The sequence below is a fragment of the Agrilus planipennis genome, unplaced genomic scaffold (assembly GCF_000699045.2).
Source record: "Agrilus planipennis isolate EAB-ADULT unplaced genomic scaffold, Apla_2.0 scaffold37, whole genome shotgun sequence".
Lineage (NCBI taxonomy): Eukaryota > Metazoa > Arthropoda > Insecta > Coleoptera > Buprestidae > Agrilus > Agrilus planipennis.
The window spans coordinates 1,491,770-1,519,354 of record NW_020438995.1 but is presented as its reverse complement, the minus strand read 5'-3'; the positions used below and the strand labels follow the sequence as shown (position 1 = coordinate 1,519,354).

The 27,585-nt window shown below is 32.1% G+C and overlaps 3 protein-coding genes and 1 long non-coding RNA gene across 6 annotated transcripts; 2 read left to right on the top strand and 2 right to left on the bottom strand.

Moving 5' to 3' along the window:
- Positions 1-749: 749 nt before the first annotated feature.
- Positions 750-6,799, bottom strand: LOC108745150. 2 transcript variants are annotated; one of them, XR_003231361.1, is made up of 6 exons: positions 6,692-6,799; positions 6,401-6,497; positions 5,708-5,846; positions 1,346-1,463; positions 1,023-1,192; positions 750-789 (listed from the first exon to the last, which is right to left on the bottom strand). It is a non-coding gene; the product is annotated as an uncharacterized LOC108745150 (long non-coding RNA). The 2 variants fall into 2 exon arrangements; XR_003231362.1 differs by having other exon boundaries at positions 6,405-6,497.
- Positions 6,800-7,084: 285 nt separating this feature from the next.
- LOC108745143 (ubiquitin-60S ribosomal protein L40) lies at positions 7,085-7,891 on the top strand. The gene is made up of 2 exons (XM_018481243.1): positions 7,085-7,192; positions 7,387-7,891. The coding sequence occupies exon 2, from the start codon at positions 7,401-7,403 to the stop codon at positions 7,785-7,787; it is 387 nt and encodes a 128-aa protein (XP_018336745.1). The 5' UTR covers positions 7,085-7,192; positions 7,387-7,400; the 3' UTR covers positions 7,788-7,891.
- Positions 7,892-8,446: 555 nt separating this feature from the next.
- On the bottom strand, positions 8,447-12,189 carry LOC108745142 (polyphosphoinositide phosphatase). 2 transcript variants are annotated; one of them, XM_018481241.1, is made up of 9 exons: positions 12,023-12,189; positions 11,790-11,961; positions 11,524-11,731; positions 11,086-11,465; positions 10,274-10,974; positions 9,440-9,978; positions 9,183-9,287; positions 8,833-8,910; positions 8,447-8,726 (listed from the first exon to the last, which is right to left on the bottom strand). In XM_018481241.1, the coding sequence occupies exons 1-9, from the start codon at positions 12,095-12,097 to the stop codon at positions 8,495-8,497; spliced, it is 2,490 nt and encodes an 829-aa protein (XP_018336743.1). In that variant the 5' UTR covers positions 12,098-12,189; the 3' UTR covers positions 8,447-8,494. The 2 variants fall into 2 exon arrangements, with proteins under 2 accessions (XP_018336743.1, XP_018336742.1); XM_018481240.1 differs by having other exon boundaries at positions 10,274-11,465.
- Positions 12,190-13,581: 1,392 nt separating this feature from the next.
- On the top strand, positions 13,582-27,200 carry LOC108745103 (coiled-coil domain-containing protein 170). The gene is made up of 9 exons (XM_025975741.1): positions 13,582-13,861; positions 18,705-18,848; positions 20,630-20,995; positions 21,059-21,371; positions 21,571-21,743; positions 21,809-22,009; positions 23,611-23,754; positions 25,257-25,529; positions 27,162-27,200. The coding sequence occupies exons 1-9, from the start codon at positions 13,781-13,783 to the stop codon at positions 27,198-27,200; spliced, it is 1,734 nt and encodes a 577-aa protein (XP_025831526.1). The 5' UTR covers positions 13,582-13,780.
- Positions 27,201-27,585: the final 385 nt, after the last annotated feature.

The following is a 27,585-nucleotide window of genomic DNA, read 5'->3' as shown; positions in this document are numbered from 1 at the left end:
GGAATTCAAGTAAATATCCAGTGGCTCTCACTCATGGGTTGAAAATTAACTGTATGATGTTACAAGGCGAAGACGAAACAGCAAATGAAGAATATAATCCACGAAAGACCACACCCATGTAGTATTGGCTGTTTCAGTATAACCAAACTGAACATTAATTCTCTCCCGTTTGTTGAATAACCTGCAGAAATGGACAAAAAACGTATTAATTACACTTATAATTAAGAAACACAAATAAAAACGCATCAAAAAGCAAGTAAAATTAGTTGACTTATAAAATAGCAAGTGTTACTTTCACGCCATTTTACATCGCAATCATAGATCACGACATAGATAAATGTCAAGTAACACAACGTTAAATTACGATGGACAATAGAAAACGGTTAAATAGAAAATCCATAGATAGATAAACTCCATAGATAGATCAATGATAAATGTCATTTTCTTCTGTGGAAAATAAAAACTGTCAGAGATATACATGCGCAATAACCTCTATTTATACTTTTTACAATAGGGAATTGTTAACAGAAATTTCATAACAGATTAATAAAGAGCAATTAATATTAATGAAGTCATGTACTCTCACCTTAATTAATTGTAGAAAGTGGCGTTCTGTGTACTGCAGACAATTTGTTGTTCCAGTCGCTTCCAAATTAATTAATTTCCAATTGCTCCCAATTGTTACGGCAAAAATTAACTGCATAATGTTGCAAAGTGAAGACGTCAAAAGCATCGGTTGCTTTAGTAGCATCAAAATTAACTGCAATTCTTTCTCATTTGTGGGGCAATCTATATAGAAACAGGGAAGAAAAAGTAATTAATTACAACTTTTAAAGAAAGTAAATCAGTAATATTTTCATCTGGCGATATAGTGGTAAAGTTAGAAGTTAACTTTCACCTTGATGGAAAGGCCAGTTCCACAATAATTCTGCTTTTTCCATTTCTGAAGTAAGGTACAAATGTCTAAGAAATCAAGTTCCTGGGACCCTCATTTACTAATTTTAATTGATACTGTTACATACCAGTTTATTGTCATAAAACCCTCCTTCAGCACATTGTCTCCATTCCCAAAGGAAAAAGGCACATTCATGCTCTCTTTATGACCATAGATAGGAACACACTTTTTGGAGTCAATGAAAACCGACACAATCAATGCTCCACAATTTAATGGCATCTGGAGTTCTTCTAACGTCTGTGTAAAATCAAATATTATGAAAAAGTATTCAAACACAATAAATTTAGCCCCCCCTATTAAGTAGAGTGCATAAATAAACTGTTAAAGTAACGTCGTACCCTTTTGTCTTTTAATATCAAACAATATGTATAATACAGCATGTATGCTCACCTTAATTAACTACAAGAGCATCCAGGATGAAAAGTTAACAGCTAAAACACCACAGGATACAACTTATCTTTTCAGTAAGCAAAGGATACCAGTTCCAATCTCTCAATTGTTGGCCAATCTGTAGAAACGGACAAAAACAATTATTAACTACATTTAATTAATAATATTTCAAAGGTGTTTGCTAAAATAATAGTTCACAACACAATCTACAATTCATAATAAGCTTTATTTAAGCCTTTTCACTTTTCTTCCTTTCTCTCAAATGAAAGTCAAAATATATGCCGGCAATAGATAAAAAAAATATACACTCCTATTAAATAAATGAAACACGAAATAAAACAAAAACACGTAATGAAAAACCACTATCAAAAAGGAATAAAATGGCAAAACTTTAAAATGGCGACGTGGCCACCTGGTGTCTTTTTCAAGACAAACCTTAACAATTTTGTTAATTTAATTTATGCTGTGGGCAATTGCAAAAACTAATAATGTAATATGAATCAATCAATCTAACCTTTCAGGCGTAGATAACAATAAAACTAATTCTACGAAAAAATTATCCCGGCAAGTTGAATGGGAATGAGACAGGAAGAAACGTGCTCCCACTACGAAACTTTACGAACTTATAATGTACCAAACGCGATTCATGCCTGTCGCGAAATTGCGATTGCTACTGCATGAAGCACTGATGACGTAGGCAAATGCCAATCAGAAGCATCAAATTAGATTTCTGCGACGGTTCGCGGCAAATATTTCGTAATTTAATCAATCGCGTGGCTAGTTTCACCCCCGTTTTACAGAATTGAATTTCTGTGTGTTTTTGCTTCGTGCAAGTTCCATCGCCCGATCACAACTCTGGCTCCAACTGAATACAAAAGCGAGAGAGATAGTGAAACTTAAAAAAGAGAGCAGTAGAGAAGATAATGAGTTTTTTCTTTTCTAGTTCGATTTAGAGATTTTCTACAATATAAATTATTTAAGGATAAGAAATAGTTTCCCGTCCTTAGAGATGGAATAGGTATTTTCATCAAATATAATTATACCTTTGAAATATACCTAGCCTCTATTCAATAAAAAATTCAAAAAAATCTGTTCACTATCAGTGAAGAAATAGCGAAACATACACATGAAAAGAGAAATACAGTCGAATTGAGAATTAATAAAAAAAATTATACATAAAGCCATGATTAAAAATACAAGAAAAGTAAACGGTTTGTTTTAGTTTATATATGAACATCTGTTAATTTTTTTTTTATTTTTTATTGTGTATTAGTGATTAATAAATACACAAATCAACGTATTTTACCGTGGTTACAATTTAATAATTTTTAGCAAATTAATATGTTTTCTTTCTTTGGTTTTATTTATACAAAATCAAATCAAAAGATTCTTAGTTAAATAAACTGTACGTATTATCATCAATTTATCAAGCAATAGACAAGAAATTGAACTTTTTAAACATTAAATGAATCAAATTAAGAAACTAAATAATTACTGTGTGACATTTAAGAAGTACCCCATTATTGTGCATAATTATAGTTTTTTTGATATATTAATGAACAACTTTTGTGATTAAGCTTTCGTGTCTGGGAATTAAATGAACAACCTTGACGTACAATATACGATAAACAATGTTAAATTGAAGGGTAAATAAAATTTAAACTTGAACTCATCTAATCTGCCAATGTTACTTATTCAGAATTTGAAGTTTTTATAAAATTAATAACGTCTACAATAATTATTTTATACCAACTTTTACGGGCAGATTAAATGTCGAGAGAGCGCTCTAGGCTAGCACCTCATAAGCGCCCCTCTGGCAGTCATATATTTTACAAAATACTTTTTTTTTATTAGGTACTTCCATATTTCTTTTTTTAGTTTTAAAAACTTCCGCGCGCGCCCCTTTTTAACCTTGCGCCCCTAGGCATATGCCTACTTTGCCTTATGGATAATCCGCTATTGGCTATATCACCTTTTGGTTTCTTTTAAACATCTAATTGAAATTAATTGACACTGCATTATGTGTAACTCGATTATTTTTCCTCGCCATTTTTCCTTGACAAGGTGTACAAGACAGAGTGTTTGCATAGGAGAGGCAGTTGACCTTAGAAAAAATTTAGTGCGAATTACATCATAATTTAGCAATCATGTTCATCGAGAAAAAAGTCGCAAATCCTCTTGATTTGGACAAAGTAACAGATAATTTTGCAATATAAATAAATACGCCGCATAAGTAGTTTTCCATTTAGCAAAGCTTCATGAGAAGTTGAATGCTAATACCTACATATTGTTTTAAATTTTATGTTATATCTGCCTTCCTTGTTTTTTAGCGTAAATTTTAGCATTCTAATTAATTATTAATAATAATTTGTATTTTTACACGGGTTTTAATTCACCTATGCAGTACAGTACAGTACAGTACATTCGAATTACTATTTAGTATACGTATAGATTAGTTCAATGCATGCATAAAAATATAATAAACATTATTTAAAGTTAAATAGTTAATGCAATTCAAAATAGCCCAAAAGGCTTGAACGGTCGAGAATAATTGTGAAAACAAATTAAAAGTCCGTGTTTTCAAACCGCATGTCAATGAAAAGAAAGGCAGTTTTAGTTATAAAACCCTTGTGAAGAAATTGACAAGCAATTTTCATTGGCATAAAAGGGTGGGAAATTTTCATTTTTAATTTTTATTTGAGATAATTCAAAATTACAACTAGTTTTTCCATTCCTGTGCCAACGAAAAGTGCATACTACTTCGTACGGGGGTGTTAGGTAAAACTAAAACTTCATGTTTTTTTATTAGCATGAAATTTTTGAAAACAAGGATTTATCTAAAATACAATGGTTTTTAAAATTGTAAACGTTAGATGACTAAAAAAAACTGTTGCATATTTCTCAATCTTTAAACACAAAAAAGAGGCAGGTTTATTACTTTTCTTCTTCATAAATCGCTATTTTTGATAAAGAAACATCTGTCTTACATTATTTCATTTATATATTCTCATAACAAGTTTTCCATATAAAGCTAACACTTTTTTGTCCGCATTTTTAACTATAAAGGCCTTCGCCTTTCTCTATCAGTATTACTATAAAAAATTGTAATGTACAGGACACAATACAAAAATGTCCACTTAGAAAAATATATAAAACAAAGTGAAAACGTTCATTTACATCAACAGTGTTAAGTGCTGTAAAATCACAACTAATTTCATAGACTACTTAAGTACCAAATAAATTTAGATTATTTAATTAAAATCCAAATATTTAGTTGTTTACAAATTTCGACTTACACTGTAGCATTTCTATCTTTATCTACTAGACTACAGCGCACTCATTTAATTTCGCGGGAATAATTCAAATCAAAAATACTTTTAAACACTGCTCGTGATTGTTAGTCCTTCATATAGGCAACACACTGTACTGCAAAGTATTCTCGTCAACAGAAGTAGCCTCATAACATTTAATGTAATTTAGTACTTTCAGTTTGTTTAATAAAGGAGAAATGAATTTATCAAATTATAAAAAAATACGTTTTTAAATTGGAGGTTAAAGCTGCACAGCAGTAATTTAATCTATGAAATTCTTTTCACTATTGTCTCGGAACAACTTTACTACGTTCTGGTACTTTCAGCTCGTTTAATAAAGAAAGAATTAAATTATCAAGAAACAAAAATAAATTTTTTATATTTAGTATTGAAATTATACCCCGAAAATTTCCAATTATAAAGTTAATTTCAGTGATGCCCTACTACACTTTCAATAAATTTTGGTACTTGCAGCTGTTTATTAAAAAGGTAATTTATCAAAAAATTAAAAGGAAGCTTTAAAAAGGGGGGTTGAAAGTGTACCCCAGTAATTCCCAACTATAAAATCGTTGCACTGATGCCTTGCAACAACTTTAGTACATTTTGGTACTTTCAGCTTATTTAATAAGGAAAAAAAATATTTATCAAGAACTACATCAACCAATACAATCAAAATGAACTTTATGCTCAACATAATCTGTACGAACAGACAAAAAAATAATTAGCTAAATGTAGTGACTAAAAGTTGTAAATCAATATTCCCTAATGCTTTACTAATTTTTTTCTACACTTTTCTCCCATCGAGTTGCAATCCAATGAGTTTTGATAATGTTTATGTGAAATTGTTACATTAAACAATCTATCAAATCATACTTAATTTAGTCTCCATAGTTAAGAATTCTATAACAGAATCTTAAACAATAGTGTTGAGCACCATAGAAGTTTTTATTATAACGGTACCAAAGGGATAACTTACACACTGATAATATTCAGTAACCAGTACCTACTTTCTTATTTTAATGTAATTTTTAATTAGGTCATGCATTCTTACCTTAATAAAGTACAAAATGTTTTCACGTGAAGAAGACAAACGAAAACGAAGTGTAGGTAGAACTGCGTCACCAACACCATCCATTTGAGGATACTTAGTAATACTTAAATAAACTTCATTATGCTTTCATTTTATCAATCTATAAAAGAACAAAGAAAAAACGAAGTAGTTACACAATTACTGAAAAAGACATGAAAAATTAAAAAGTACTTAAAGATAAGAGATATATGGTGGGCCGTAAATAAGTGTTGTACATATATCCCTTATCTATGTCAAATGTAAAACCAAGTAAAACCAAAACCTAACATACATAATTTTCCATTGAACAAAAAAAGGAACATTGCATATGCTCAGATTTATCAATTAATCAATAAATAAACTAAAATAGTCATACAATTTCAAGTTTCTAAATTCTAGCTAGATTAAATATAAATAATAAATAATCAGAATGGTTGTTTCGTATTCTGACATAATTCTAATTAATTAAAAAATAAGGTGCTAGTTTATCAAATTAAATTCTGAAGCCTTATGCAGTACAGTTATTGCAATACATATTTACAAATTCATTATTTGACTATTAACACATGTCTAATTAGTAAACCTAGGTACCTAATATTTTTTAAATAATTACCATATTTTCTCTATCCACATAAACTAAAAATACCATTAATAGACATTTAACGTTATTTTTACCTACGCAAATCTTTGAAGGCCTAAGACCAATTAGTAGGAATTTATGTAGCATGGCTCTCTACAACAGCAGCATTCCGTACAATAGCAAATAGTGTAACTTGAAAAAGATATAATTTGATTATTTTACATAAAATATCGTAGGAAGATTACGAGTGAAATATGTATATAAGTATTAACATTGTATAAAGTTAATGTTTTTTCGTGTTTTTTAGTGAAAAGTAAAACATCACATTAGGTTTAACAAATAGAAATATATTAAAAGAAAATTAAACTAAGGATGTCACAACATACCTAATAAAAAAAATTAAGACAACAACTATTCAGTTTCCACTATCCAGTTTTGTTAATAAAAATACTGTTAATTGTCAATCACTGTTTACTAATAAAATAAACACGACCCTATTTCGTATTCTACTGTATTCCATAGATTATATATTCTTATCTATCAGAGAATAGCATACAGCTTAGCCATAGATAAAAGTTTACTAAGTTTAATCCATAGGCTTGACGATTAATTAACTAAGCACTCTATGACCAACAGTATACACACTGATGTGGCTATTGTGTCGAAAACGGAATCACAAAAAATAAATATTTGTTTAAACGCCTTTTTTTGGCATAAGAATTTCAGGGGAAATATACGGAAATTTCATAAATAAACTAAAAATAAGAAAAATTGGGAACGCATTTGTATTGTTGCTTAGCTGTCAAGCTTTTTGCTATAACCTTTTTCCCTTTTTATCGTCTATGGACTTTTATAGTTGTAAGTGGAACTCGCAACCACGTTGTTAGGTAAGTTTTTTATTAGAGCTTGTTTTTTGTGATTTATTTTTAATTTACAATCAGAATCACTTAGAAAATTAGTTTATAACACTTTCATTTATATGTGGTAATAATCGCTATTTCCTTGGAAGTAGTCGAATTATAAATCATTTCGTCTTGGTCTTTAGGTTATGTCGACAAGTGAAAATCGTTTCTATTTACAGATAGTTGAAGCAGCATGCAAATTTTTGTGAAAACTCTTACCGGAAAAACAATCACCCTTGAGGTTGAACCCTCAGACACAATCGAAAATGTAAAGGCGAAGATTCAAGACAAGGAAGGTATTCCTCCTGATCAACAGAGGTTAATTTTCGCTGGTAAGCAATTAGAAGATGGCCGTACTCTTTCTGACTATAACATTCAGAAAGAATCGACCTTACACTTGGTGTTACGTTTAAGAGGAGGTATTATTGAACCATCATTACGTATCTTGGCTCAGAAATACAATTGTGACAAAATGATATGTCGCAAGTGCTATGCCAGGTTACACCCACGTGCTACTAATTGCCGCAAGAAGAAATGTGGCCACACCAACAATTTACGCCCCAAGAAGAAGCTAAAATAGATGACCAGGGGAAGAAGAAATTGGTTGCTTTGGGCAAGATTATTTCAAAATACTTTATATCAATGTAAAATTTGATTAAAATAAAAATATGAAAAACAAAGGAAGTCTATGAGAAAATTTTTTAAAAATATATATATCCACTAATTACTGAACTTTGTAGTTACTGAAATTTGACTAAATGATTGGAATATAATTAGTGTTCAGTAAAAAAGTTAAAAACTTACAGAAGAAAAGTCATTATATAAACAGCTAATTAACTTTCAAAACACTACTTAATGCGGATTTAATTAAAATTTCAAAATATTGGCACCATGATATATATAACATATTTATATGTTCCTGTAATTGGGTCACTATATGAAGTTAATTACAAAAAAATGAGATGTAATAATATGAGCTTTTCTATCTATTCTTTAAAATAAAACGTGAAGTGTATGATTACTCAAATCTCTTGAAGATTATTAAGACAGACTATTTTCGTCAAATTATTCGGGATTTAAGCAAATTATTATCCAATTGTAAAATACCGATTCGTTTGCGTCAAGTGGACTAAATATATTTCCACTAAATTAAAAAAGAAAAATAAGGGAAGCAAATATTAACTATATAAACTTTCATTCTGTTTTAGACTAATTACTGAGGTATATAAAATAAGTAACTAACAACAAAAATATATTTTCGTAAAAAAAAACAAAAACAGCAATATTTTACCTTAAACTAGCATACTTTTTGTATATATCCAAATCCCTTTTGATAGGATTAAATCCTCCATATTTGCCAACTCTCAGATACCTTTTGTAGATATCAATTGATTCTGGTTTGACTTGTGGAACAGCAACTTGGAATGAGGAGTCATTTGAAAAATTACTGGTTGGAGTCCACGACGATATGTTACAACTTTTTATTGTACCATTGGCCTTCTTCCCAATAAGGACGTACCTAAAATTCTTTAAATTAACTCTTTTCTTTAATTAGAATAAAAAAAATCATTAGTTGCAGATTCCATATGGTAATATTTAATATATAAGTTCTAACGTATACTTGCTTTTTATACAGTAGCAGATCTGAAGACTTTGGTGGTACAATTTCAGTACCATATGCTTGTAACATAGAGGGAAATAATGTTCCCTAATGCTTTACTAATTTTTTTCTACACTTTTCTCCCATCGAGTTGCAATCCAATGAGTTTTGATAATGTTTATGTGAAATTGTTACATTAAACANAATTAACTCTTTTCTTTAATTAGAATAAAAAAAATCATTAGTTGCAGATTCCATATGGTAATATTTAATATATAAGTTCTAACGTATACTTGCTTTTTATACAGTAGCAGATCTGAAGACTTTGGTGGTACAATTTCAGTACCATATGCTTGTAACATAGAGGGAAATAATGATTCAAAGGTCATTTTGCTAATGCTCTCCTTTGAAGATAACATTTGAGAATCATTCGTCATAACACTGTTATCATCTTCTTCAGTTTCAGTTTCAGAAACAGAACTACAAAATCTTGTTTATGTTTATCAAGAAATATAGCAATATACAGATCAAAATGAGATTGTTTACAACAGAAATTATAAGAAATAGAATCTAATGGGCTAATGTGGAGTCTAATTGTTTTTACTACTCATAACTTTAATTTTTCTTTTTACCTGGTACTCGATGTAGTAGAGCTGGTAGAACTTTGTCCAGTAAGGGATGGATTCTTCGTACCAGTATCCTTATTTCCGCATTCTTCTCTTCTTCTTCCTGGTCTAATTCGAACCACGAAAGGACTATAATTCGTCGTGAAATTGGGCATAAAATCGCGCACGGAGTTACTTATTTTAAATACGAACATTTCATCCAAAATACTTAATTCATCGGGTCTATGATAGTCAACATAAGCATCTACCATTTCGACTTGGTCATTATGTAACTGTACCATTTCTGTGCAAATTTTGGTGAGGTCGTTATATGCATATGGGAGACAACCATAAACATCCGTCTCCCACCACTGAGTTAACGGGCGATCTCTTTTAGAAATTAATGTTTTATTATGAAGGTAATAGTCGTTTAAGTGTTCCCACAAATGGGGTTGTCCCTTTTCAGGCACAAAGAGCCCTAAGAACAAGTTAATTGTGTTTTGCTTTTCGGCATCCGAAAATGTATTGCTGTAATATCTGCTTAGGGTCTGCATTATGTCATTTCCCTGGAAAATTACAGTGAATGTATTTAATGAAAAAATCATTTCTGAGCTTGTTAGTTTGAAAATCCGAGAAAGATTACTAAAATGCTAAAAACGTATGTTTAGAGTACAATTCTGTACAAATACGAGTATGAAATGTAAGATGTTCCTGTGAAGATTGATTCAGGGTAGGAAAGATTGGAGATGCGTGTCCCAAACAGTTTTCGGACTGACGACCTTTTGCTAATGATATTTAATTACAATATTCGTTTACATTTATCAAAGAAATCAGAATATTAAAATGCAATGTTTTACCCACTTGCGAAGTCCATGGGGCAGTTTTTCTGTACGTTTTTATTCTATGAACTAATTGAGATCCGCCATATTGTAGAGCCAAAGTATCTCCATGATCTTCATATAAGCTTTCTAACATTCTAACGCAATCCGTATCAAATTCTAATTTTGGAGAATCTAGAAGTCCTAAAGCACAAAGCTGATATCCCAAAGCGCATCTCCCAATTGCAAACTGAGCTGTATTTGTTCGGTCTAAACAATCTACGCAATTTGTACGAATTATGCCCGTTTGAACCGTAAAATTTGAAGAACTGCGCTCTCTCTTTTGACCAGCAATTGTAAACGATTTTTGTGCGTAATAAGGTTTTTTATTATTAAAAAATCCTGTTTTCAGAACAGCAGTTTTTGCAATATAAGCTAATCGTTTCATGACATCTGCATTTCCTTTGTTCTTTCTTGCCATATCGAATGTTTTATATTCAATTCTGAATTGTGGGGGCAGGAACTGATTTAGATAATTTACAGCTGATTCCAGTTCTTCACTTAAAAGTTTTTCATGCTTTTTCTTTTCACGCTTTTTTACTAGATTTAAAATAATAATTGGAGCTCCATACCGTTTCAATAAGTCATTAAAATGAGCCCCAGCTGTTTCAGCATAGGGATCATATAAATCAATTGTTATGGCAGGTTTAGCTACCATCTTTCCAATGTCTTGACTCCAATGACCTGGAATTGAGCCACGCATTTGAATAAATGAAGTGAAATGACCAATATTCAAAGATGACACTTCTGAATTATGTACCATCTGTTCTGTTTCTACTTCATTAGCAACATCACCTTCAGTATTAGCCCCACGTTTTAGAAACCGAGTTCCTGCATATTTTGAGGATCTTCTAGCTATGAGGGTAATGTAAACTGCTTTCCCAAATATATTCATATTTGATTGATCTATAAACCCATGAACTATATACAAAAGCCAGTCTGGATGTAGTATATGCTCAACAGGCTTAATTAGATGAGAATTCCAAACAAATTTGTAATGTGGTTTTGTTCTTATCCCATACTCTTCATTGTCCAGTTGAGTTTTTGATTTAAATGAAACTGATGGTGCATTTGGTACTGGAACGTCATTACTAACATGTTTTTCTGATGTTGGAATAACTTGCCAAGGATAGCTCAAATTATGTTGCAATGTATGGGTTAAATCATAACTATAACTGTAATTTAAGTGTCAGCTTAAGCTATTAAAACATTTTTAATTTGAGGCTGCCTCACCTGAAATAAAAATTACTAGACAGATCAATACTTTGGAACATTTTTACATAGCGTGACTCTTCAGGGCAGATTGTTCTAACACTATCATTTGGAATATAGATCATACTTGTATCTTCAATCTTATAAATTGTATGGTAACCGATATGGGCGACTTTTCTTCTTTTAGTGATTAAAATTATGTAGTAACCTTCAAGGAACCGAACAAATCCTATGAAAGATTGCAAAAAGATTTACAGGAAATTACTAAGAAAATATAAATTATATACCTTGAATACCAAAAGCAGCAACAATTTCATTAAGGTTGAGAAGTTGTTGTATTTCTTCTTGCTTGTATTCAACTTTATCATCATAAATCACCAACTCTTTTGGTTCGGTTCTATCAATAGCCAACACCCTAAATCTGGTTTGTGTATTATTTGTGCCCAATAAATAAAATCTCTGAAATATAAAGGATTTTAAATAAGCTGATACATTTAAGTAAAAATATGAATAAACGTGCCGTTTTCATTTCGAGAAGTTTAATTTTTTGTATGCAACTAATAAGAGGATGAAATAGACAGCTGCCTTTCTCCATTTCTGTAAAAATAGTAAAAATAACAGTAAATATGGAGAAAACAATGAAATTTATTTAAAAGTGTACGTAGGTTATGTTTGATTACTGCTTGACTTGTTTTGACCATAGAAAGTTTTTGATTTATATTCTATTGTTGTTCAATATGACCATAGACGTTTTATATTAATGGCAGTGTCTAAAATACCAGATTTAGGTTTTCTTGAACCGTTGGGGAGTGTTGCATTCAAATCATAATTATTTTCTTTTTACTTAATCATCCGCTCGGAGAAGAAGTTGAAATTTAACCTATTTCAGGAACAAATAAATACTTAATATATTTGGAGAACGATCGCTCTTAAAGTTTCCCAAAAATTTGAAAAATTTAGCAACGCACTGCGATCAAAATAAAAGCAATAACTTAACCCGAAACAAAAGAATCTAATTGTAGAAAGCATCATCACTAATAAATGATAAAATACATTCGTATGCTGCACCATGAGCGACCATGCATACGAACGAGTATAACTTGGTGACGTTCTTATGACTACGTTGGGTTGGGTAGGATAAGTTAAGTTACATTATGGTAAATAAAATTTTCCTTCCCTCTTCCCACCGAAGAGAATATCTTACTCCCCGCTAAGAAGCCTAAAGATGGTAGTAATAACTAAATGGCTTGCTTAATACGTATACGCCGCGAAGCGTAAAAACGTCACTAAGTTCTATTCGTTAGTACGTTGTGCAGTAAAGCAATGAGATTTTGGTTACGTTTTATGCTTAACAACTGACAATACCGACATTGATAGCCCATCAGTGTCCCACAGCTACATGCTTAGGATTGCGAAGGACGATAAAGACAAAATTAGAAAGTTACTAATTAAGGGTCTCTAAAAAAAATTTAACAGTTTAATGAATTTACAAGTATATTGTATACCCAGTAGTTGTCACGTACGGTCGAAGTTCGACTAATTTCCTTTCAAACAAATAATATACATGTAACTTCAAATTTTTGCCGATTTAATACAGTGACCCAAAATTTGCGTCTATGACACAGTCTTTCACATCTTTTAAATGATATAAGTCTAATTCCTCACCTTTTATAATAAACTAGATTTAACCCGCGGCTGCGCTCGCGTTGATATTTTAAATATGTATCAGAGATCATTGACGATCACATAAAATTGATTTTTCTATCCCTTGGACACAGTATGTTTTTTTTAGATAAAACGTACCCTATGTCCTTTTCTGTATTTCTTATAATGTGTGTACAAAATTTCATGATGATCGGTCGTACAGTTAAGGCGTGAAATCGTAACAAACAAACTCGCATTCACATTTATAATATTAGTTAGGATACAGAAAAAGGGTACGATAAATTGCGACGTCTCCTTCATCCTATAATTGAATCTACTTTTTTGAGTTGCACAATAGACATGTTTAAGTTAAAATTTTTCATAAAAGTTTTCATAAATGGGAATTGTTTTCATTTTAAGCTCCTAGGAGATATTGATTATACGGAAAGCTGATACGAAAAATTATATGTTGCATTGCTTTGAGTGGCTGTTTTAATCTTAGGGGTCGTTAAAATACAATGACCTAATAGCTAAACATATGCATCGATATATCAAGGTGAAACCCGAATTTTTGATTATTTTTTTTAACGTTACAATAACAGTAGTAGTGAAGCAGGATCGATTTGTAACGTAAATGTCCAACCAAGAACAACCATCATCCGGAAATACGGAAGTAGATTGGGATATTTTTAAAATTCTTTGTGAAAATCCAGAGGTAGGTGAAAGCTTTTGTTTATATTTACATTTACAAGTCACAACGAGATAAGTTATTAACAAAAACAAATAACTAATTTATATTATTATAGATACTTTAGCGCCTATTAGGAAAATAATAAGAGAAGCCTTAGGACAAATGTTCTGATCTTAATTACCTATTTATTCCTTTTCCGCTCGTTTTACTACTATTATAATTTTTGGATTTTACATTTTAATAAAACGACTATTTTTTTACACTGTTTATCCGCAGTCCCACAACAATATACTCCATGCTTCCCTTCTGAAGCATGCAATTTTTATATTTTTAAAACTGGTGTGGTCTGTGGTAATTAAAAAACGACAATTATGCTTATACATTTGATAATATCTCAAAAAAATATGTATTTGAAATAATTTTTTAATGCTTAGTCTTTGTGTTTATGAACTTATACAGGGTGCTTATTAAACATACGGAAAACTTGAAGAGGTTATTTCCTGTTTATTACAAGAATATTTTATTGTTTGGTGACTTTTGGAAAGCTTCTCTTCTACGAAGATATAGGGCGATAAATGTTTTTCGACATAAACAATGTTTTTTTTCTTAATCTTAGGTATATGTATAGCTTTTTAATCTACAAGTGATAAAAATAACTATCACCACCTACGATGAACTGGCAAACTCTTGCAAAAATAGCAGGATTGTTTCTTATAAAATTACGCCCTGCAAAGGATTTTTTTCCACATTAAAACCTCACGACCAATTACACTAAAATGAGCTGATGTATCATCGTGAATAAATCATATTCTCTCCGCAATTAGTTATTAATCAGAATTGTTGTTAAAAAAATTGAAAAGTATACTATATACTTAATCGGTTGCATTAATAAAATTTTAAAAATATCAAAATTGGTTTTGTTTATTTTCGAAATAAATTCGTGTGTACCAAAAATCATCAAAAAACAACAAACTTAAAGTTTTGCCGTAATGTTTAACAAACACCCTATATATTTAAGACAAACATTAAGTCAACAAAACAGTTGTGGAATATTTTCGCATTTGAAAAATTAACTTTTTTTTTGAGGTAGTTATCATTTTTAATTTTATTACCATTTTGTCCCACGTTTATGATGGAATATACAGGGTGTTCCGCACAACTTGTATGTACTATAATTGTTATTTGTAGCATCAATCAAAAGTCACAGATAGGTTTATATAAAATTGTACGTAATATATTTTGGCTACTAGGAGGTAATTATGTATGTATCTGGAGCATCCTGTATTTTTCGTATTTTTAATTCATTTTTAGGTAAATATCGAGATGTATGGACCCTCTCTCGGTTGGGGGAAGATAATGCGTGGAGGGTGTTGGGGTAATCTTGTAGAACGCCAAACAAGTGTTTTCAGTTGTTAGCAGATTAAAATTTCAATTTCTTTATTATATGGACACGCTAAATAAATTTTTGTGTATTGAACTGCAGTAATAAATCTTTTAACTTTTATCGCGTGTTTCGGTGTCACGAAATAATTTTAAACCTGTCTTCAAACATGATGTTTCACATAAATTTCATTTTATTAAATTGAATATGGGTTTTAAGTAAAAGAGAAGAATTGCAGGAAATGAAAAAATTTGATCGACTGGATCGGATCCATATTAACGGCGAACATTGAGAAAAATTGGAAAATTTATCGGTAAAAGAAAAGAAAGATATCCATTCTATTGAAAAACATGAACAATAATAACAAAATAAACTAAACTTATGATACACTTATTTTGATGGATATCAAAAAACACTTCATATGAGAACAATAATAATTGTGACCAGCAGACAATTAGTTGTCGTCCTCTTAGGTGGGCTCAAAAATATCGTGTCGAATGTTAAAAAGAAAATGAAGTATCTTCAATTCAAAAAAAAAAAAAATATTGGCTCGGATTACCATTTTTCACTTATAAAGTTTACTTCACACAAAACTTTCCGTCCTGACGAAATTTTATTTAAATTCTCTATAGAACATCACCCATTAATATTTTTCATTCTGTCTCATATCAACTGAACGTATATTATTTAGGATTTTATTAAAACGAACTTTTCAGGAGCTCACAGCCCCTCCTTGTCGGATTTGGTAGATGTATGTATATATATGAATTTAATTACGGAAATCAGAAAATTGTTCAAAACATATTACAGAAAAGTATTGAAACTTAAGAAAACAAAAGTTGTCCGTAAACAATGCTCTGTAAATTAATTACATTCTAGCGAATTTTATTTTGATCGACTTAATTAGCGAATTAACAACAAGAATGGTGGCTTTTCCTTTAAAGAATATTTAATTAAATTATAGGTTTTCATATTTTCAGCAAGTGGATAATAAAAAAACAATGTTTAAATAAAATGTTTCTTTAAGGATGTTTGGGAGGAATGTCAAAATGCTACGAGACAAATAAAAATTTGGAAGAACGTTCCTCATTCAATTCTAAAACTCCTGTAAAAATTACAAATCGATTCACTAAACCGTTAAAAAGTTATTGAAATTTTAAAAAATTGTAATTTTACACGTCATTTTATGGAGATTCGTTAACCGAACAGATTAAATTTATTTTTATTAACAGAAAAAAAGCTACCAGAAATTTCAAACTTTTATAATAAGTAACTTGAACTCTGGAGAATCACTTTAGCGTAAGGTTATTCAAATTCACTAAATGGTTATCGAGGAAAAAATGAAAAATTAGCTGAAAATCTCGTTTTTACTTGATAATATAATGATAATATTTATAATTGTCTGAAATAAATGCAATTTTAAAGTTTTAATTATTATTTAAACATTTTAAAAAGTTTTACACTCATTATTAATAGAGATTGAAACTAAATATTTTTTTGTTTCGAAGTTGAAATCAAGGCATATTCACTGTCAAAAGTCAGTTAAAAATTTTCCATATTATTCTTTATTTCTTATTTTATTCAAAGTTTTTGGTCAAATTCCAAATTTTTAGTATTTATTTACCTCATGATATGCTGTAAAACCTAATTAATCATGAATTTCTAATATTATGTACTCTTGTCTCCGATTGTACCTCCCAAACATCCTTAAAAGAAGTACTTACAACAGATAGGGAAAAGTAGGGGTACGGGGGACCCACCTTCTTTCTTTTAAATATACATAACTTTTGTAGTCTGAGATAGTTTCTGCATTGCACCGTGCAGAACTGAAAATTAAAAATTAGGAAAAATAATAGTTATAGTTCACTTTATGGGACCATAGGCCGGTAGGGAAAGGAAAATGAATGGAGGGGGTTGATATGACATTGTAGAGTGCTAAACAAGGGGTTTTAGGCTTAGGGATCGAGGACTCGATGCGCAAAGGAAACAAGGAAAACTTATTGAAAAAAAACTAACGTAACGTAATCCAGTCTTAATCTAACCTAACGTGGTAGGTGACTTTTGTCTAGAGTCCTAATTCTATTTCTTTTTTTTTTTATTTCTACAAAAAATACAAAAATTACTCCAGGAAGCATTTTACTATGTTTGTTTAGGTTACAGAACGGCATGGGAAAGTAATTCATATATGGAATTAATTTTTTAAAATTATTTTTTGGGTTTGAGCATGTTTAGACCTCTGAAAGCAAGGTAAATCCTTTGGTTCCTACGAATTGCCGATTTCGTATATGCTTCAAAGGAAGCTTCCCAGAAGGAGAGTAATCACTGGGAATACCGCGGGCGGTATCATTTTTCGCATTAAAAGTCAAGAGATTTTTTTTTAATATTTCCATGGAAGAGGGGAAATCTTCAAAAGAGACCCAGCCGTCCATACGACGGGGTAGTGTAGGATTCCCGAGGAAGAAGTCCTCGGACCTACCGACTAAAACCTCTCTACCTCAGGCCGTTCTAGGACCAATTAAGGTCCTCTTCAGTCGAGTCAAGAGAGCGGCGCCTACGTTCACCTATGTAGTACTTTCCACTTTCTCGTCACAAAACCAACAGGAGGATTTTCATGAGACTGTTGGCTTTCTTCCTACATTGACTAAGAATTTGTTCTTCCCAGTTCCTGCAGTTTATACAAGAGATGAAGGCCCTTGTCTGTCTACTTCCTGGTTGTGTTTACCAGTCTCTACATGGCTCTAAAGTGACCCATCGTTCTATTTCTTATTTGATGAGATTAGGCCAATAAGGTGTTGCTGTCGTCTCATTCTCATTCCTCTTCAATTTAATCTTAATTAATTAATACCTTTCAATTTAGAACTACTAGCAAATCGTAAATCAATTATTATTTAACAAAGAAGCAGCTGGCCATATAATTATATGCAGTAAAAAAGGGCTCACCAATGGGGTAATGGGGCTCACTTGTTCCAAGGAGTTTCAACCAGTAACGTCTACATCTTTTAGTAATCGTTTGTTTAAATTTTCGAATGCAATATCAATTTTCGTACATTTTTTTATTGTTTCTAAAATGTTCCACACTAATCAAATTCTGTTAAATATGAAATGTCATTCTTCCGTTCTTCCTCGTTCTGAGTCAATTAATTAAATGAAACTAATATAAGCGAAAATGCGTCTCATTGGTGTGTACCAACACAAAGGAATTTACAACCTTTATGTGAAGTAATAATACGAGAAGGTTAATCTTTGGCAACATCAGTGCATGTTCGTGTCAGCTTATCATAAAAGTTTACCTTGTTTGACGTTCCGGGATATAATCGGCGAAAGCTATATTTAGGTGGTTGAATCGAGTCAACCCTTCGCGTTCATCCGAGAGCTTGGAACGGGTGGTAGCGGTAAGCTGCTGCCGTTTCATTTCCTTCCCATGAAACGACCCAATTGGAAAAATCGCGTGAACGTTTCTCTATGTAATTTTCTCTCATTTGGTAGATGGAACCCGAAGACGTGGATGTTACCACGGCCTTGAGGAGCGAACTGGCCGCCCTCCAATACAAGAGAGACCGATTAGCAGAGGAAATCAACGAAATGAGGGGGCAGATGAGACACAGGGATCAGCGATGCTTGGAATTACAGGTATCTGCTGCATAATCTTTTTAACAAGCGAAAATATTAATATGGGAATTTCCATTGCGTTTAAAAAAAATGGAATTTTCACACTGTTTTTTGTATTGATTTTTGATGATAAAACATATACAGGAGCACATTATTTTGTGGATTTCACAACAGATTCAAAACATACGCAGACAAAAGGCACATTTAAATTAATAACTTTTATTTTAAAATTATTCGTAATTTGACAAAAGATGTGTTTAGGTAATTAAAACAGTGCTTTTAGAACATAAGTTGATTAAATTTTACTAGAATGCCTTGAGATATTTACATTTTTTCAGTGATTTAATTGTAAAAATTGAAATAATAAAATAAATAAAATTTAAACTCAAATTTGGAACTTTTATGTAACATGTTTTTTGTTTAGCAGCATTTATAAATATGAATAAAAAGAAAACTGTGTGCAGTAATGTACGAAAAACAGGATAGTATTTATTATAAAATACAAAAGTTATTTACGTTCTCATTATATTGCCATCTGTGCTAATTTAACGGAAGGCTTGCTTTAGGAAAAGTATATTCAGTGGAAAATAATTAAGATTTATTTGTTCCTAAGCAAACACAAAAGACTGCTGAAACATTTAATTTTAAGGATTCCGTACCTCGAAATAGAAAGATGAAAGGTATCGAGTTGAAATTAATACCAAATGCAGATGTCTACAGAGACAATAGTTGCGTGAATTATTCAAGTCAAGTCAAAAAAAAACGCAGTATATGTAATAAGAAGACACGGAAATTCAGTGCGTATTTTCATATTGAAAGATTAGAGGATGGTTCACACTACACCGTTTCGGGTCCGAGCTGTAAGCGTGCCGAGCCCGTTTTGCCGGGCCTAGCTAGGCCAAGTTGTACATTCGTGCTACACCGAGTTAAAATGTAGAAATATTTACAAATACCAAAAAGTATTTCGGCGTCTGTTGTTCGGTTGTTAACTTCTTTTCATTTTTGGATGTCTATCAAAAAATCCCCCAAACATTGCTATTTCTATTCGTCCAGAACAGAAGTGGTGAAGTGTGAGCTACGACTGACTATTAGGATACTTTCCGTTTACCGGATGACCAAAAATATTAAAATTTGTGATAGTAAAAGAATCTAAAGGACATTAGAAAACAATTAATTTTTAATTCTATGTGAAACTAATACTTGACAAATTTAATTTGAAAGTTTCTTTAACAACAAAAAAATCTATTCAATATCCGATATTAATTAATTTTACAAAATTCTCATAGTTAATCCTTTATTAATCCTTTAACACCTTATCAAACCTTCAGAATGCAAATCACGCCCTTGTCCGTCTTTTTTTCATTGAAAGCTGGAATTTTCAAGATAGTTTATCGTTAGACATTTAACGAAAACCTTTTTTTTAAATCTTTAAAAACAAAAAACTTTTGAAGAAAGCCAAGTATTAAGTTTGGCAAACAGGTAGACATCATTTGTAAATTTTTGAGAAAAAAATAATTTACTTATAGTAGATATGCTTCTTAAAAGTGACAATTAAGAAAAAAATTAGTTTCTTTCATGCAACGTACTTGAAAGACGCCGCCAAAGTTTCTCAAACTTTGATACCATGTAAACTCAGAAAATGCTTACGATTAGGGTTAACTTTTTAACCACCTGTGTGACGTAGAGTACTCTCACTTTTACGTATTGGTCTGTATTTTATTAATGTTAACATATTTCACATAATTATCACTCATTTGCATCTTTATGAATCATTCCTAAAAGTTTTTCTTTTTACGTGAAAGATTGAAGCTGATCAGCTACGAGAACAAGCGGCTCGCCAAAGTGCTGTAATAGCATCATTGAAGAAAAGGATTTCGGAGTTAGAAGAAAGAGAACGAAATCTGTATGCATCTCAAGGAAGGAACGAAATAGCCATACAGACATTACAAAAGGATTGCAAATACCACGAAGAACGTTCTAGAGAACTAGAAAAGAAACTCAGAAACATAGAATTGGAACTGTCATCAGAAGAACAGAAGAAAGAAACAGCCCGATCTGCTCTCCACGATTTCGTAAGGAGGCTTGCTACAGCCTTAGGGACTGACGTTGACGAAATCTCACATTTTTCACCGGAAATGGTGATTCACAAGGCTTCCGAATTAGTACAGGTTTGCTACAGTCTTAAAAATAGCTTTCCACTTAAACCTATTAGTAAATTTTGTGATGTACAGGAGACAAGCCGTTTACGAAATAAATCTTCAGGTTTAAACGATACGTTAGCTACGATAGAATTGGAACTAAGATCATGCAAAGACAACCTCGAACGTGCAATTACCGATAAAGAACTGTTACAAAGACAAACGGCAAGTCAACTGTTGGAAATAGATCGTATGCGGCAAGAGAAAGAAGCTTTGGAGATGCAATCACGGGTGCAGGAGAGAGAACTGGCGGAATTGAGAGAAAAATTTTCGTCCTCTACAAGGACTGTTGGCTCTCAAAGCAGCTCAATTGCTCAGTTAGAGGCAACGGTATGCCAACTTCGAGGTACATATATTTTAATTATTATCCACACTGAAGAAAACTTGGGTCAATTTTAGAAGGCGAACTCCAGCATTAGTTTTTAACTACTCGTATTCAAAAGAAAATCATTCTCTTGGTATAATAATTTTCTAGGTGTCATTAGTAGAAACATAGGTCAAGTAAAAACGACTACGGTCTATTTTATTTTATTTTATTTTTCTAGAGGAGCTGAAAGCTTCAGAAGAAAGATGCATACGTTTACAAAATGAACAAAAGAATACTCTAGAATCTATGTCGATGTTATTGAGCACGCCTTCTAGGTTCGTTGAATCAATCGAAAGTTCAATACGAGATAGAATACGAGAACTGATTAACGAAAATCGAGATAAACATGCGGTATTTATTTTCTTTTTTTTTGTGTAAAGTTCTCATTTGAAATATCTGTTGTATTATTATTTCAGCAAGTGGAAAGCTTGACGGAAAAACTCCTTCACGAATCGCAACAACTTTCGAGGCAAATATCTTTGAACGATCAAGCCAATGCAAGAATCAGGTCATTGGAAGAAGAAAAGAATCATCTGGAAAATCGATTACACAAATTGGATTCCGAGTTAAATGTATGCGAACATTCCAGGGAAGGATTAAAGCGAGATAGGTCACAGGTAGGTTCTACTTACGATTTGCCCTTTCTTCCCAGCAAAAGTGTCTTATTAATTGAATGTTGTGTCGATTATATACTATATACGAAGGGACGTTTTCAAGATGGGATGGGGAGTAAAAAGTGGAAATGAAAGTACGAATTTATTTTTCTTTTCAATATATTCACCTGCTACCCTTATACATTTTCCGATCTTTCAATTAACTTACGTACACCTTCGAAAAAAAGATGTTTTGTCTTTGTCTGAAAAATACGCCGAAACTACATCCTTCACTTTTCGTCGCTTGTAAATTTCTTCCCACGAAGACTTTTTTCAAATTTGGGAATAGGAATTATCGCTGGGAGCTAGATCAGGACTGTAGGGTGGGTGAGCCAAAATTTCTGCAAGGCAGGCATCGCAACACGGCTCTTATAAACAGGCGCGTTGTGGTGCAGAAGGAGGACACCTTCTTTCTCTTCTTTTTTCCCTGACTGCGTACTTTAACCGCTCTAGGATTGAAGCACAGGATTCCCCAGTTATGGATACAGAACAGGATCCCTTCTGACTCTTAAAAGACTGCCGCCATGATTTTCCCAGCTGACTGCGACACCTTAAACTTTTTGGGTGGTGGCGTGCTTCTTTTGTGCCACTGCATAGAGTCCTGTTTGGACTCACGTTCATAATGATGAACCCAAGTTTCGTCCTCAGTAAGAATTCGAGTTAATAATTCACTACAGAGGTCTAAAAACGCGCGAGAACACTCCACATGCTGTTGTATTTGAGGCGGAGTGAACATTCTCGGCACTCATCTTGCGCTGACTTTTGCCATGCCAAGATGATAGTAAAGAATTTTAAAAATGGTTGTATCTGACACTCCTATCATTTTTGCGAGCTGTTTCTTCTTAAGTCGGGCATCTTCCAGTATTAATTTTTCAAGTTTTTGAATGATTTCCGGAGTGGTCACCTCAATCGACCGGCCTGACTGTGGGTCGTCTTCAAGTGAGTCCCTGCCTTGCTTAAGGAGGGTATGCCACTTGTAAAATACGGTTATACCCGTAAACGGATGATATCTCGATATACTCGATTTTCTCCATATTTTACAATTTTTTCCCGATTGACTTGTTTCGTCGACGATAGTTCAAAGACTATTGACCTAATTACTATAAAACTTGGTATTTATACTCATAATGAGTTGCTTAATTCGTAATGACTCAAATAAGTACCCTCACTAATGACCTACTTACCCATTCTGCGAACTTAAAAACGCACCCTCGTACTACATCTGGCATTTTTTTAATTACGCCACTGGCATACAACCCCATACAGAGAAGTCAAACGGATTCAAATTAGAACTACGCACCGGCCAACGTACAGCGTCTAGGAATACGTTCACCTGGAAACTCACACACTGGTCAATGCAGCAATATTCTACACTGACCTATGAAAATGACACATTGACCTACTTCTATTGACTTCAATTGTCTACAATACATAGTTTATTTATTAGAAACACGCTATCTAAATAATATTTCTGAGATTTTCAGTCGGAATATTTGCCAATATTAATACAGGCACAGTCGTTTCAGAAAATAATGAAGATTAAACTACGATTACTTTTGTTTTAGTTTATGTCATTCCTTCAACGATTGGCGAGAGCGCTTCACATGGATGACATTGCTGAAGAGGTGGGAGTGGAGTTGCATACGGAGTCTCTTTTGCTTCGAGCTGAACAACTTGCCCGTTTAGAGAGCGACAAGCTGGTTGATAAGGTATATTTCATTTTGAAGCCAAAGGGCCAAGATAAGATTTATTAAAGTCCATGTATCATGCTTAGATTATTAGTGAGAGATATCAGATGCCGCCGCGGCTTTTATGGCGTGAACGTTCGTGTCTTGACCGACCTTTGAGTGAAGTAAGATAGTATTATAATGAAGCTTCAATATTAGGTGTATAATATATTTAATAGAAATTAATACAGAGGAAGTAGAATAATATACAGCGTGGCTCAAAACATAAAACCGATGGATAGTACTATAGCTAGTGTAGTTATTAAGTTAATTATAAGGGGGTTTTCCTTAATTGTAAAGTATCACTCGGTATTGTATTCCCAAGATTTAGAAGGTCAAGGTCAAGATTTACATTTCAAAACCATACAGCTTTGTTTTTTTCCGAATTAACAAGAAATGTACATGTATTTCACACTGAATTTACATACGCGACTGGAGTTAAAAATGCTTAAATGTTTCTTCGATAAACACATTGTACCTAGAGTAAAAAATAAAATTAATACGAATTTGTGTCTTTCTGTGTCTACTCCTGAGTTTTATTTTATTGGTTTTGAGCCACGTTATATAATAATAATAGTAATAATGAATTAATAACAGTATATTGTAAAAGTATTATTCGTATGTGCACAATATGATAATTTTATTATGGTATATACCCAGATAAAATATTCATTAATTAAAGCCGTCTTTTTATGTTGCTTTAAGAGTAATATTTTGTGTTATCGGCCTTTTTATTTCGTAGAGGCAGTTACAGGATTTAATATGCTTAAGCACGCCTATACCTTTTTGTTCAGTGGTCTATCGCAATTTCGATCTCATCAGCACACCGTAGACAGTTCCGATAGAACACCAACCAATTAATTTGCTACCGTTAAGTAGCATTCAACGAAAAATTATACAGCAGTGTGGTGAATGCCATCTTTAGATTACTAATTGTGATCTACACCAAATTAAACGCAGTTAAAAAGAATAAATAATGCACCAAAATGGTGGCTGATGTGGTAACAAATATTTTAGAAAAATGAAAATATTATTTGTTGAGATTTTTGTTTTGAAAGGGTCATACCTGTTTGGCTAATTAAACAACAGAATTCTTATTTCAAAATACTAAAATTCTGAACAATTTAAATTTACTTTTTTCGATATTTTAGTGATATATCTTTCGCACTCATTATGAATAAAGTTAACACAATAACACATTAATTTAACTAAATAGCTTTTGGTTATCCCATATATTTACATATAAACGATAAATGATAAATTTCTATTATTGAAGATTAAATATTTATGCCTAAACAACACTTATTGTCAAAAACCAAACTGAATATTGTGAAGTCTAGCGAGTATCCTATTTTAAACCATATTACAAGACTCATAATTTTAATATTTGAAATTAAAACAATTGCTTTATTGGGATGGAGAGAAAGAAAATTATTATGCAAGAATCGAGTAGATACGAGAATTCGCAAATTTTCTTTCCTTAGACTGCAGTAGTGTACCAGTTACAAAGAAGGGTCAGAACGCTAAGGGAACAATTGCAAAGAAAAGACCTTCATCTGGATCTGCTTAGAAGGAAACTAGCACTTCAAGAGGATTGCGTCAAGACAAAAGCCCTTTTGCAAAGCGAAAGAGATGATGCAAATGTTAGAGTAAAGAAGTTATTGAAACAAGTAGACAAATTAACCCTTCAACTATCAGATGCCAAAGATCAAATAAGGGACCTTAATACGCAACTTGCTGAAGCTGCAGATTATAAGGTAATGTTGCAGGCATATCTACGAAAATCGATATTTACAACATTTCACATCCAAAATTATCTAAATCAAACAAAATAAAATGAATGGCAGGCATTACGCGTTGCATCTGATTCATTAGATTTGACGAAAAAGGAGTTTTAGACAAAGAGTATACCTATGTTTTTGAAGGGGAAATCAATTGGTGACATTGAATATGACCTTAATTTTGACTTTTTCACTATCCCAGTTGGTTAGTTAGTTTTAGTTTTGGTCTTGATCTTACTCAAAGACTTCTACTGTTCGTGTTGGTCTTGGTGCTGATATAGTCTATGTCTTGGTTTTGGTCTTGCGTTTTTACTTGGTCTTGCTCATTTATCTGATAAACCATTAAGAGTTTATTCATTAAAAAATGTAATACAGCAGTACATAAGGAAAAGCATTGCAATCGGCATTTGCTTTTTCTACATAATTAAATGGCGCCAGGCGGGCGGCATGTTCGGTTTTATCAAAGACTTACAACAAGCATTGCTAGATATAAAATTTTATTTTAGTTTGCAAATTTGTCACTTTTTTTAATATCCGGCTCGAAGGACCATTTAATTATGTAGAAAAAGCAAACGTCGATTGCAATGCTTTTCCTTATGTACTGCTGTACCACATTTTTTAATGATAGATAGATAGATAGCTTTATTAAAAACATTATGTTTTATATATACAAGGTGCAAAAATATGTTTTATATATACCAAGTACAATTTTTATTATTTTTCTTCTCCTGCTATTTTTCTCTTCCATAAGATTTCTCTCATCCTTTTCATGTTGTTCACTCCTTCCAGTTGAGCTTTCCAGCTTTTTGCAGAACTTCCCGTTTCCCCACATCGCTCAAAAATATGTTCAAGCGTCTCTGGCTCCTTTTTACATAATCTGCATAATTTCTTTTCTTCTTCCTCCCAATACCTTGACGCTCTATTTTCGCTTCCCAATCTGAATCTTGCAGTTAATTGTAGGTGGTTTTTTCTCTTTACTCCTTCATCTTTCAAATAATGAGGTTTTTCTTCTCCTTCTTTCCATAATATCTTGTACTCTTGAGCGAATTTCATGTTTCTCATTTTCTCTCTCCTTCTTTGTTTGTCAATATCTTTAGTTAAGTTTTCTAGTTCCTTCCATACATTTCTCTCATTTTCCAGCTTCCATATATAATGTTTGATTGACCATCCTCTCTCCATTAAAAAATTCTTTCTTTCTTTTTTCCATCTTTCCCTTGTGGTTTTCTTTTCTTCCTTTTGCAAGAGCGCAATTTTGTCCTTAACTTTTACACATTCTTTTAGTATTGCGTTGCCTTCGGAATTTAATATTTTTTCTTCGTACTTTAAGGCCCTTTTTGAATATTTTATGGTCAGTTTTTCATATTTAGTTTCTTCCTGAAGAAGGTATCTCGGAGTACTCTTATCTAGCTTTAGTGTCCATTTAATATATCTGTCCTGAATACTTTCGATTTCTTTTCTCTCTTCCCATCCCCAGATTTCTGCCCCATACATTATTATACTTTCTACTAGTGTCTCGAAAAGAAACATTCTCTTTTTCCAGCAATCTCTTAAGTTTCTTTCTCCTATTCCCCATACTTTTCCCATTACACTTAATGCCTTCTTTTTCAGATTTTTAATGTGCTTGTCTACTCCATTATTCCTCTGTAATATGAAGCCTAAGTAATTAAATTCTGTAACCTCTTCGATTGTTTTTCCGTTCCATTGGAATTCGACCTTTTTCTTTCTTCCTCCTGCCTTCTTCCCTCTTAAAATTTTTGATTTGTCTGTATTTAATTCCAACCCTCTTTCCTTTATGTATTTGTTGAATTTTGTTAACATTTCCCTCATTCCTCTTTCATTATTCGCTAATAAAACTATGTCATCTGCATATGACACTGACCAAATTTTTTTTCTACCGATTACTATACCTCCTTCTTGCGCTGTGCTCATTTTCTTCTCTAAGTTTGCAAATGTTGCATTAAAAAGTACTGTGCTCAGTGGACACCCCTGTCTTATGCCTTCTCTCATTGATATAATCTTTGATTTTTCCCCA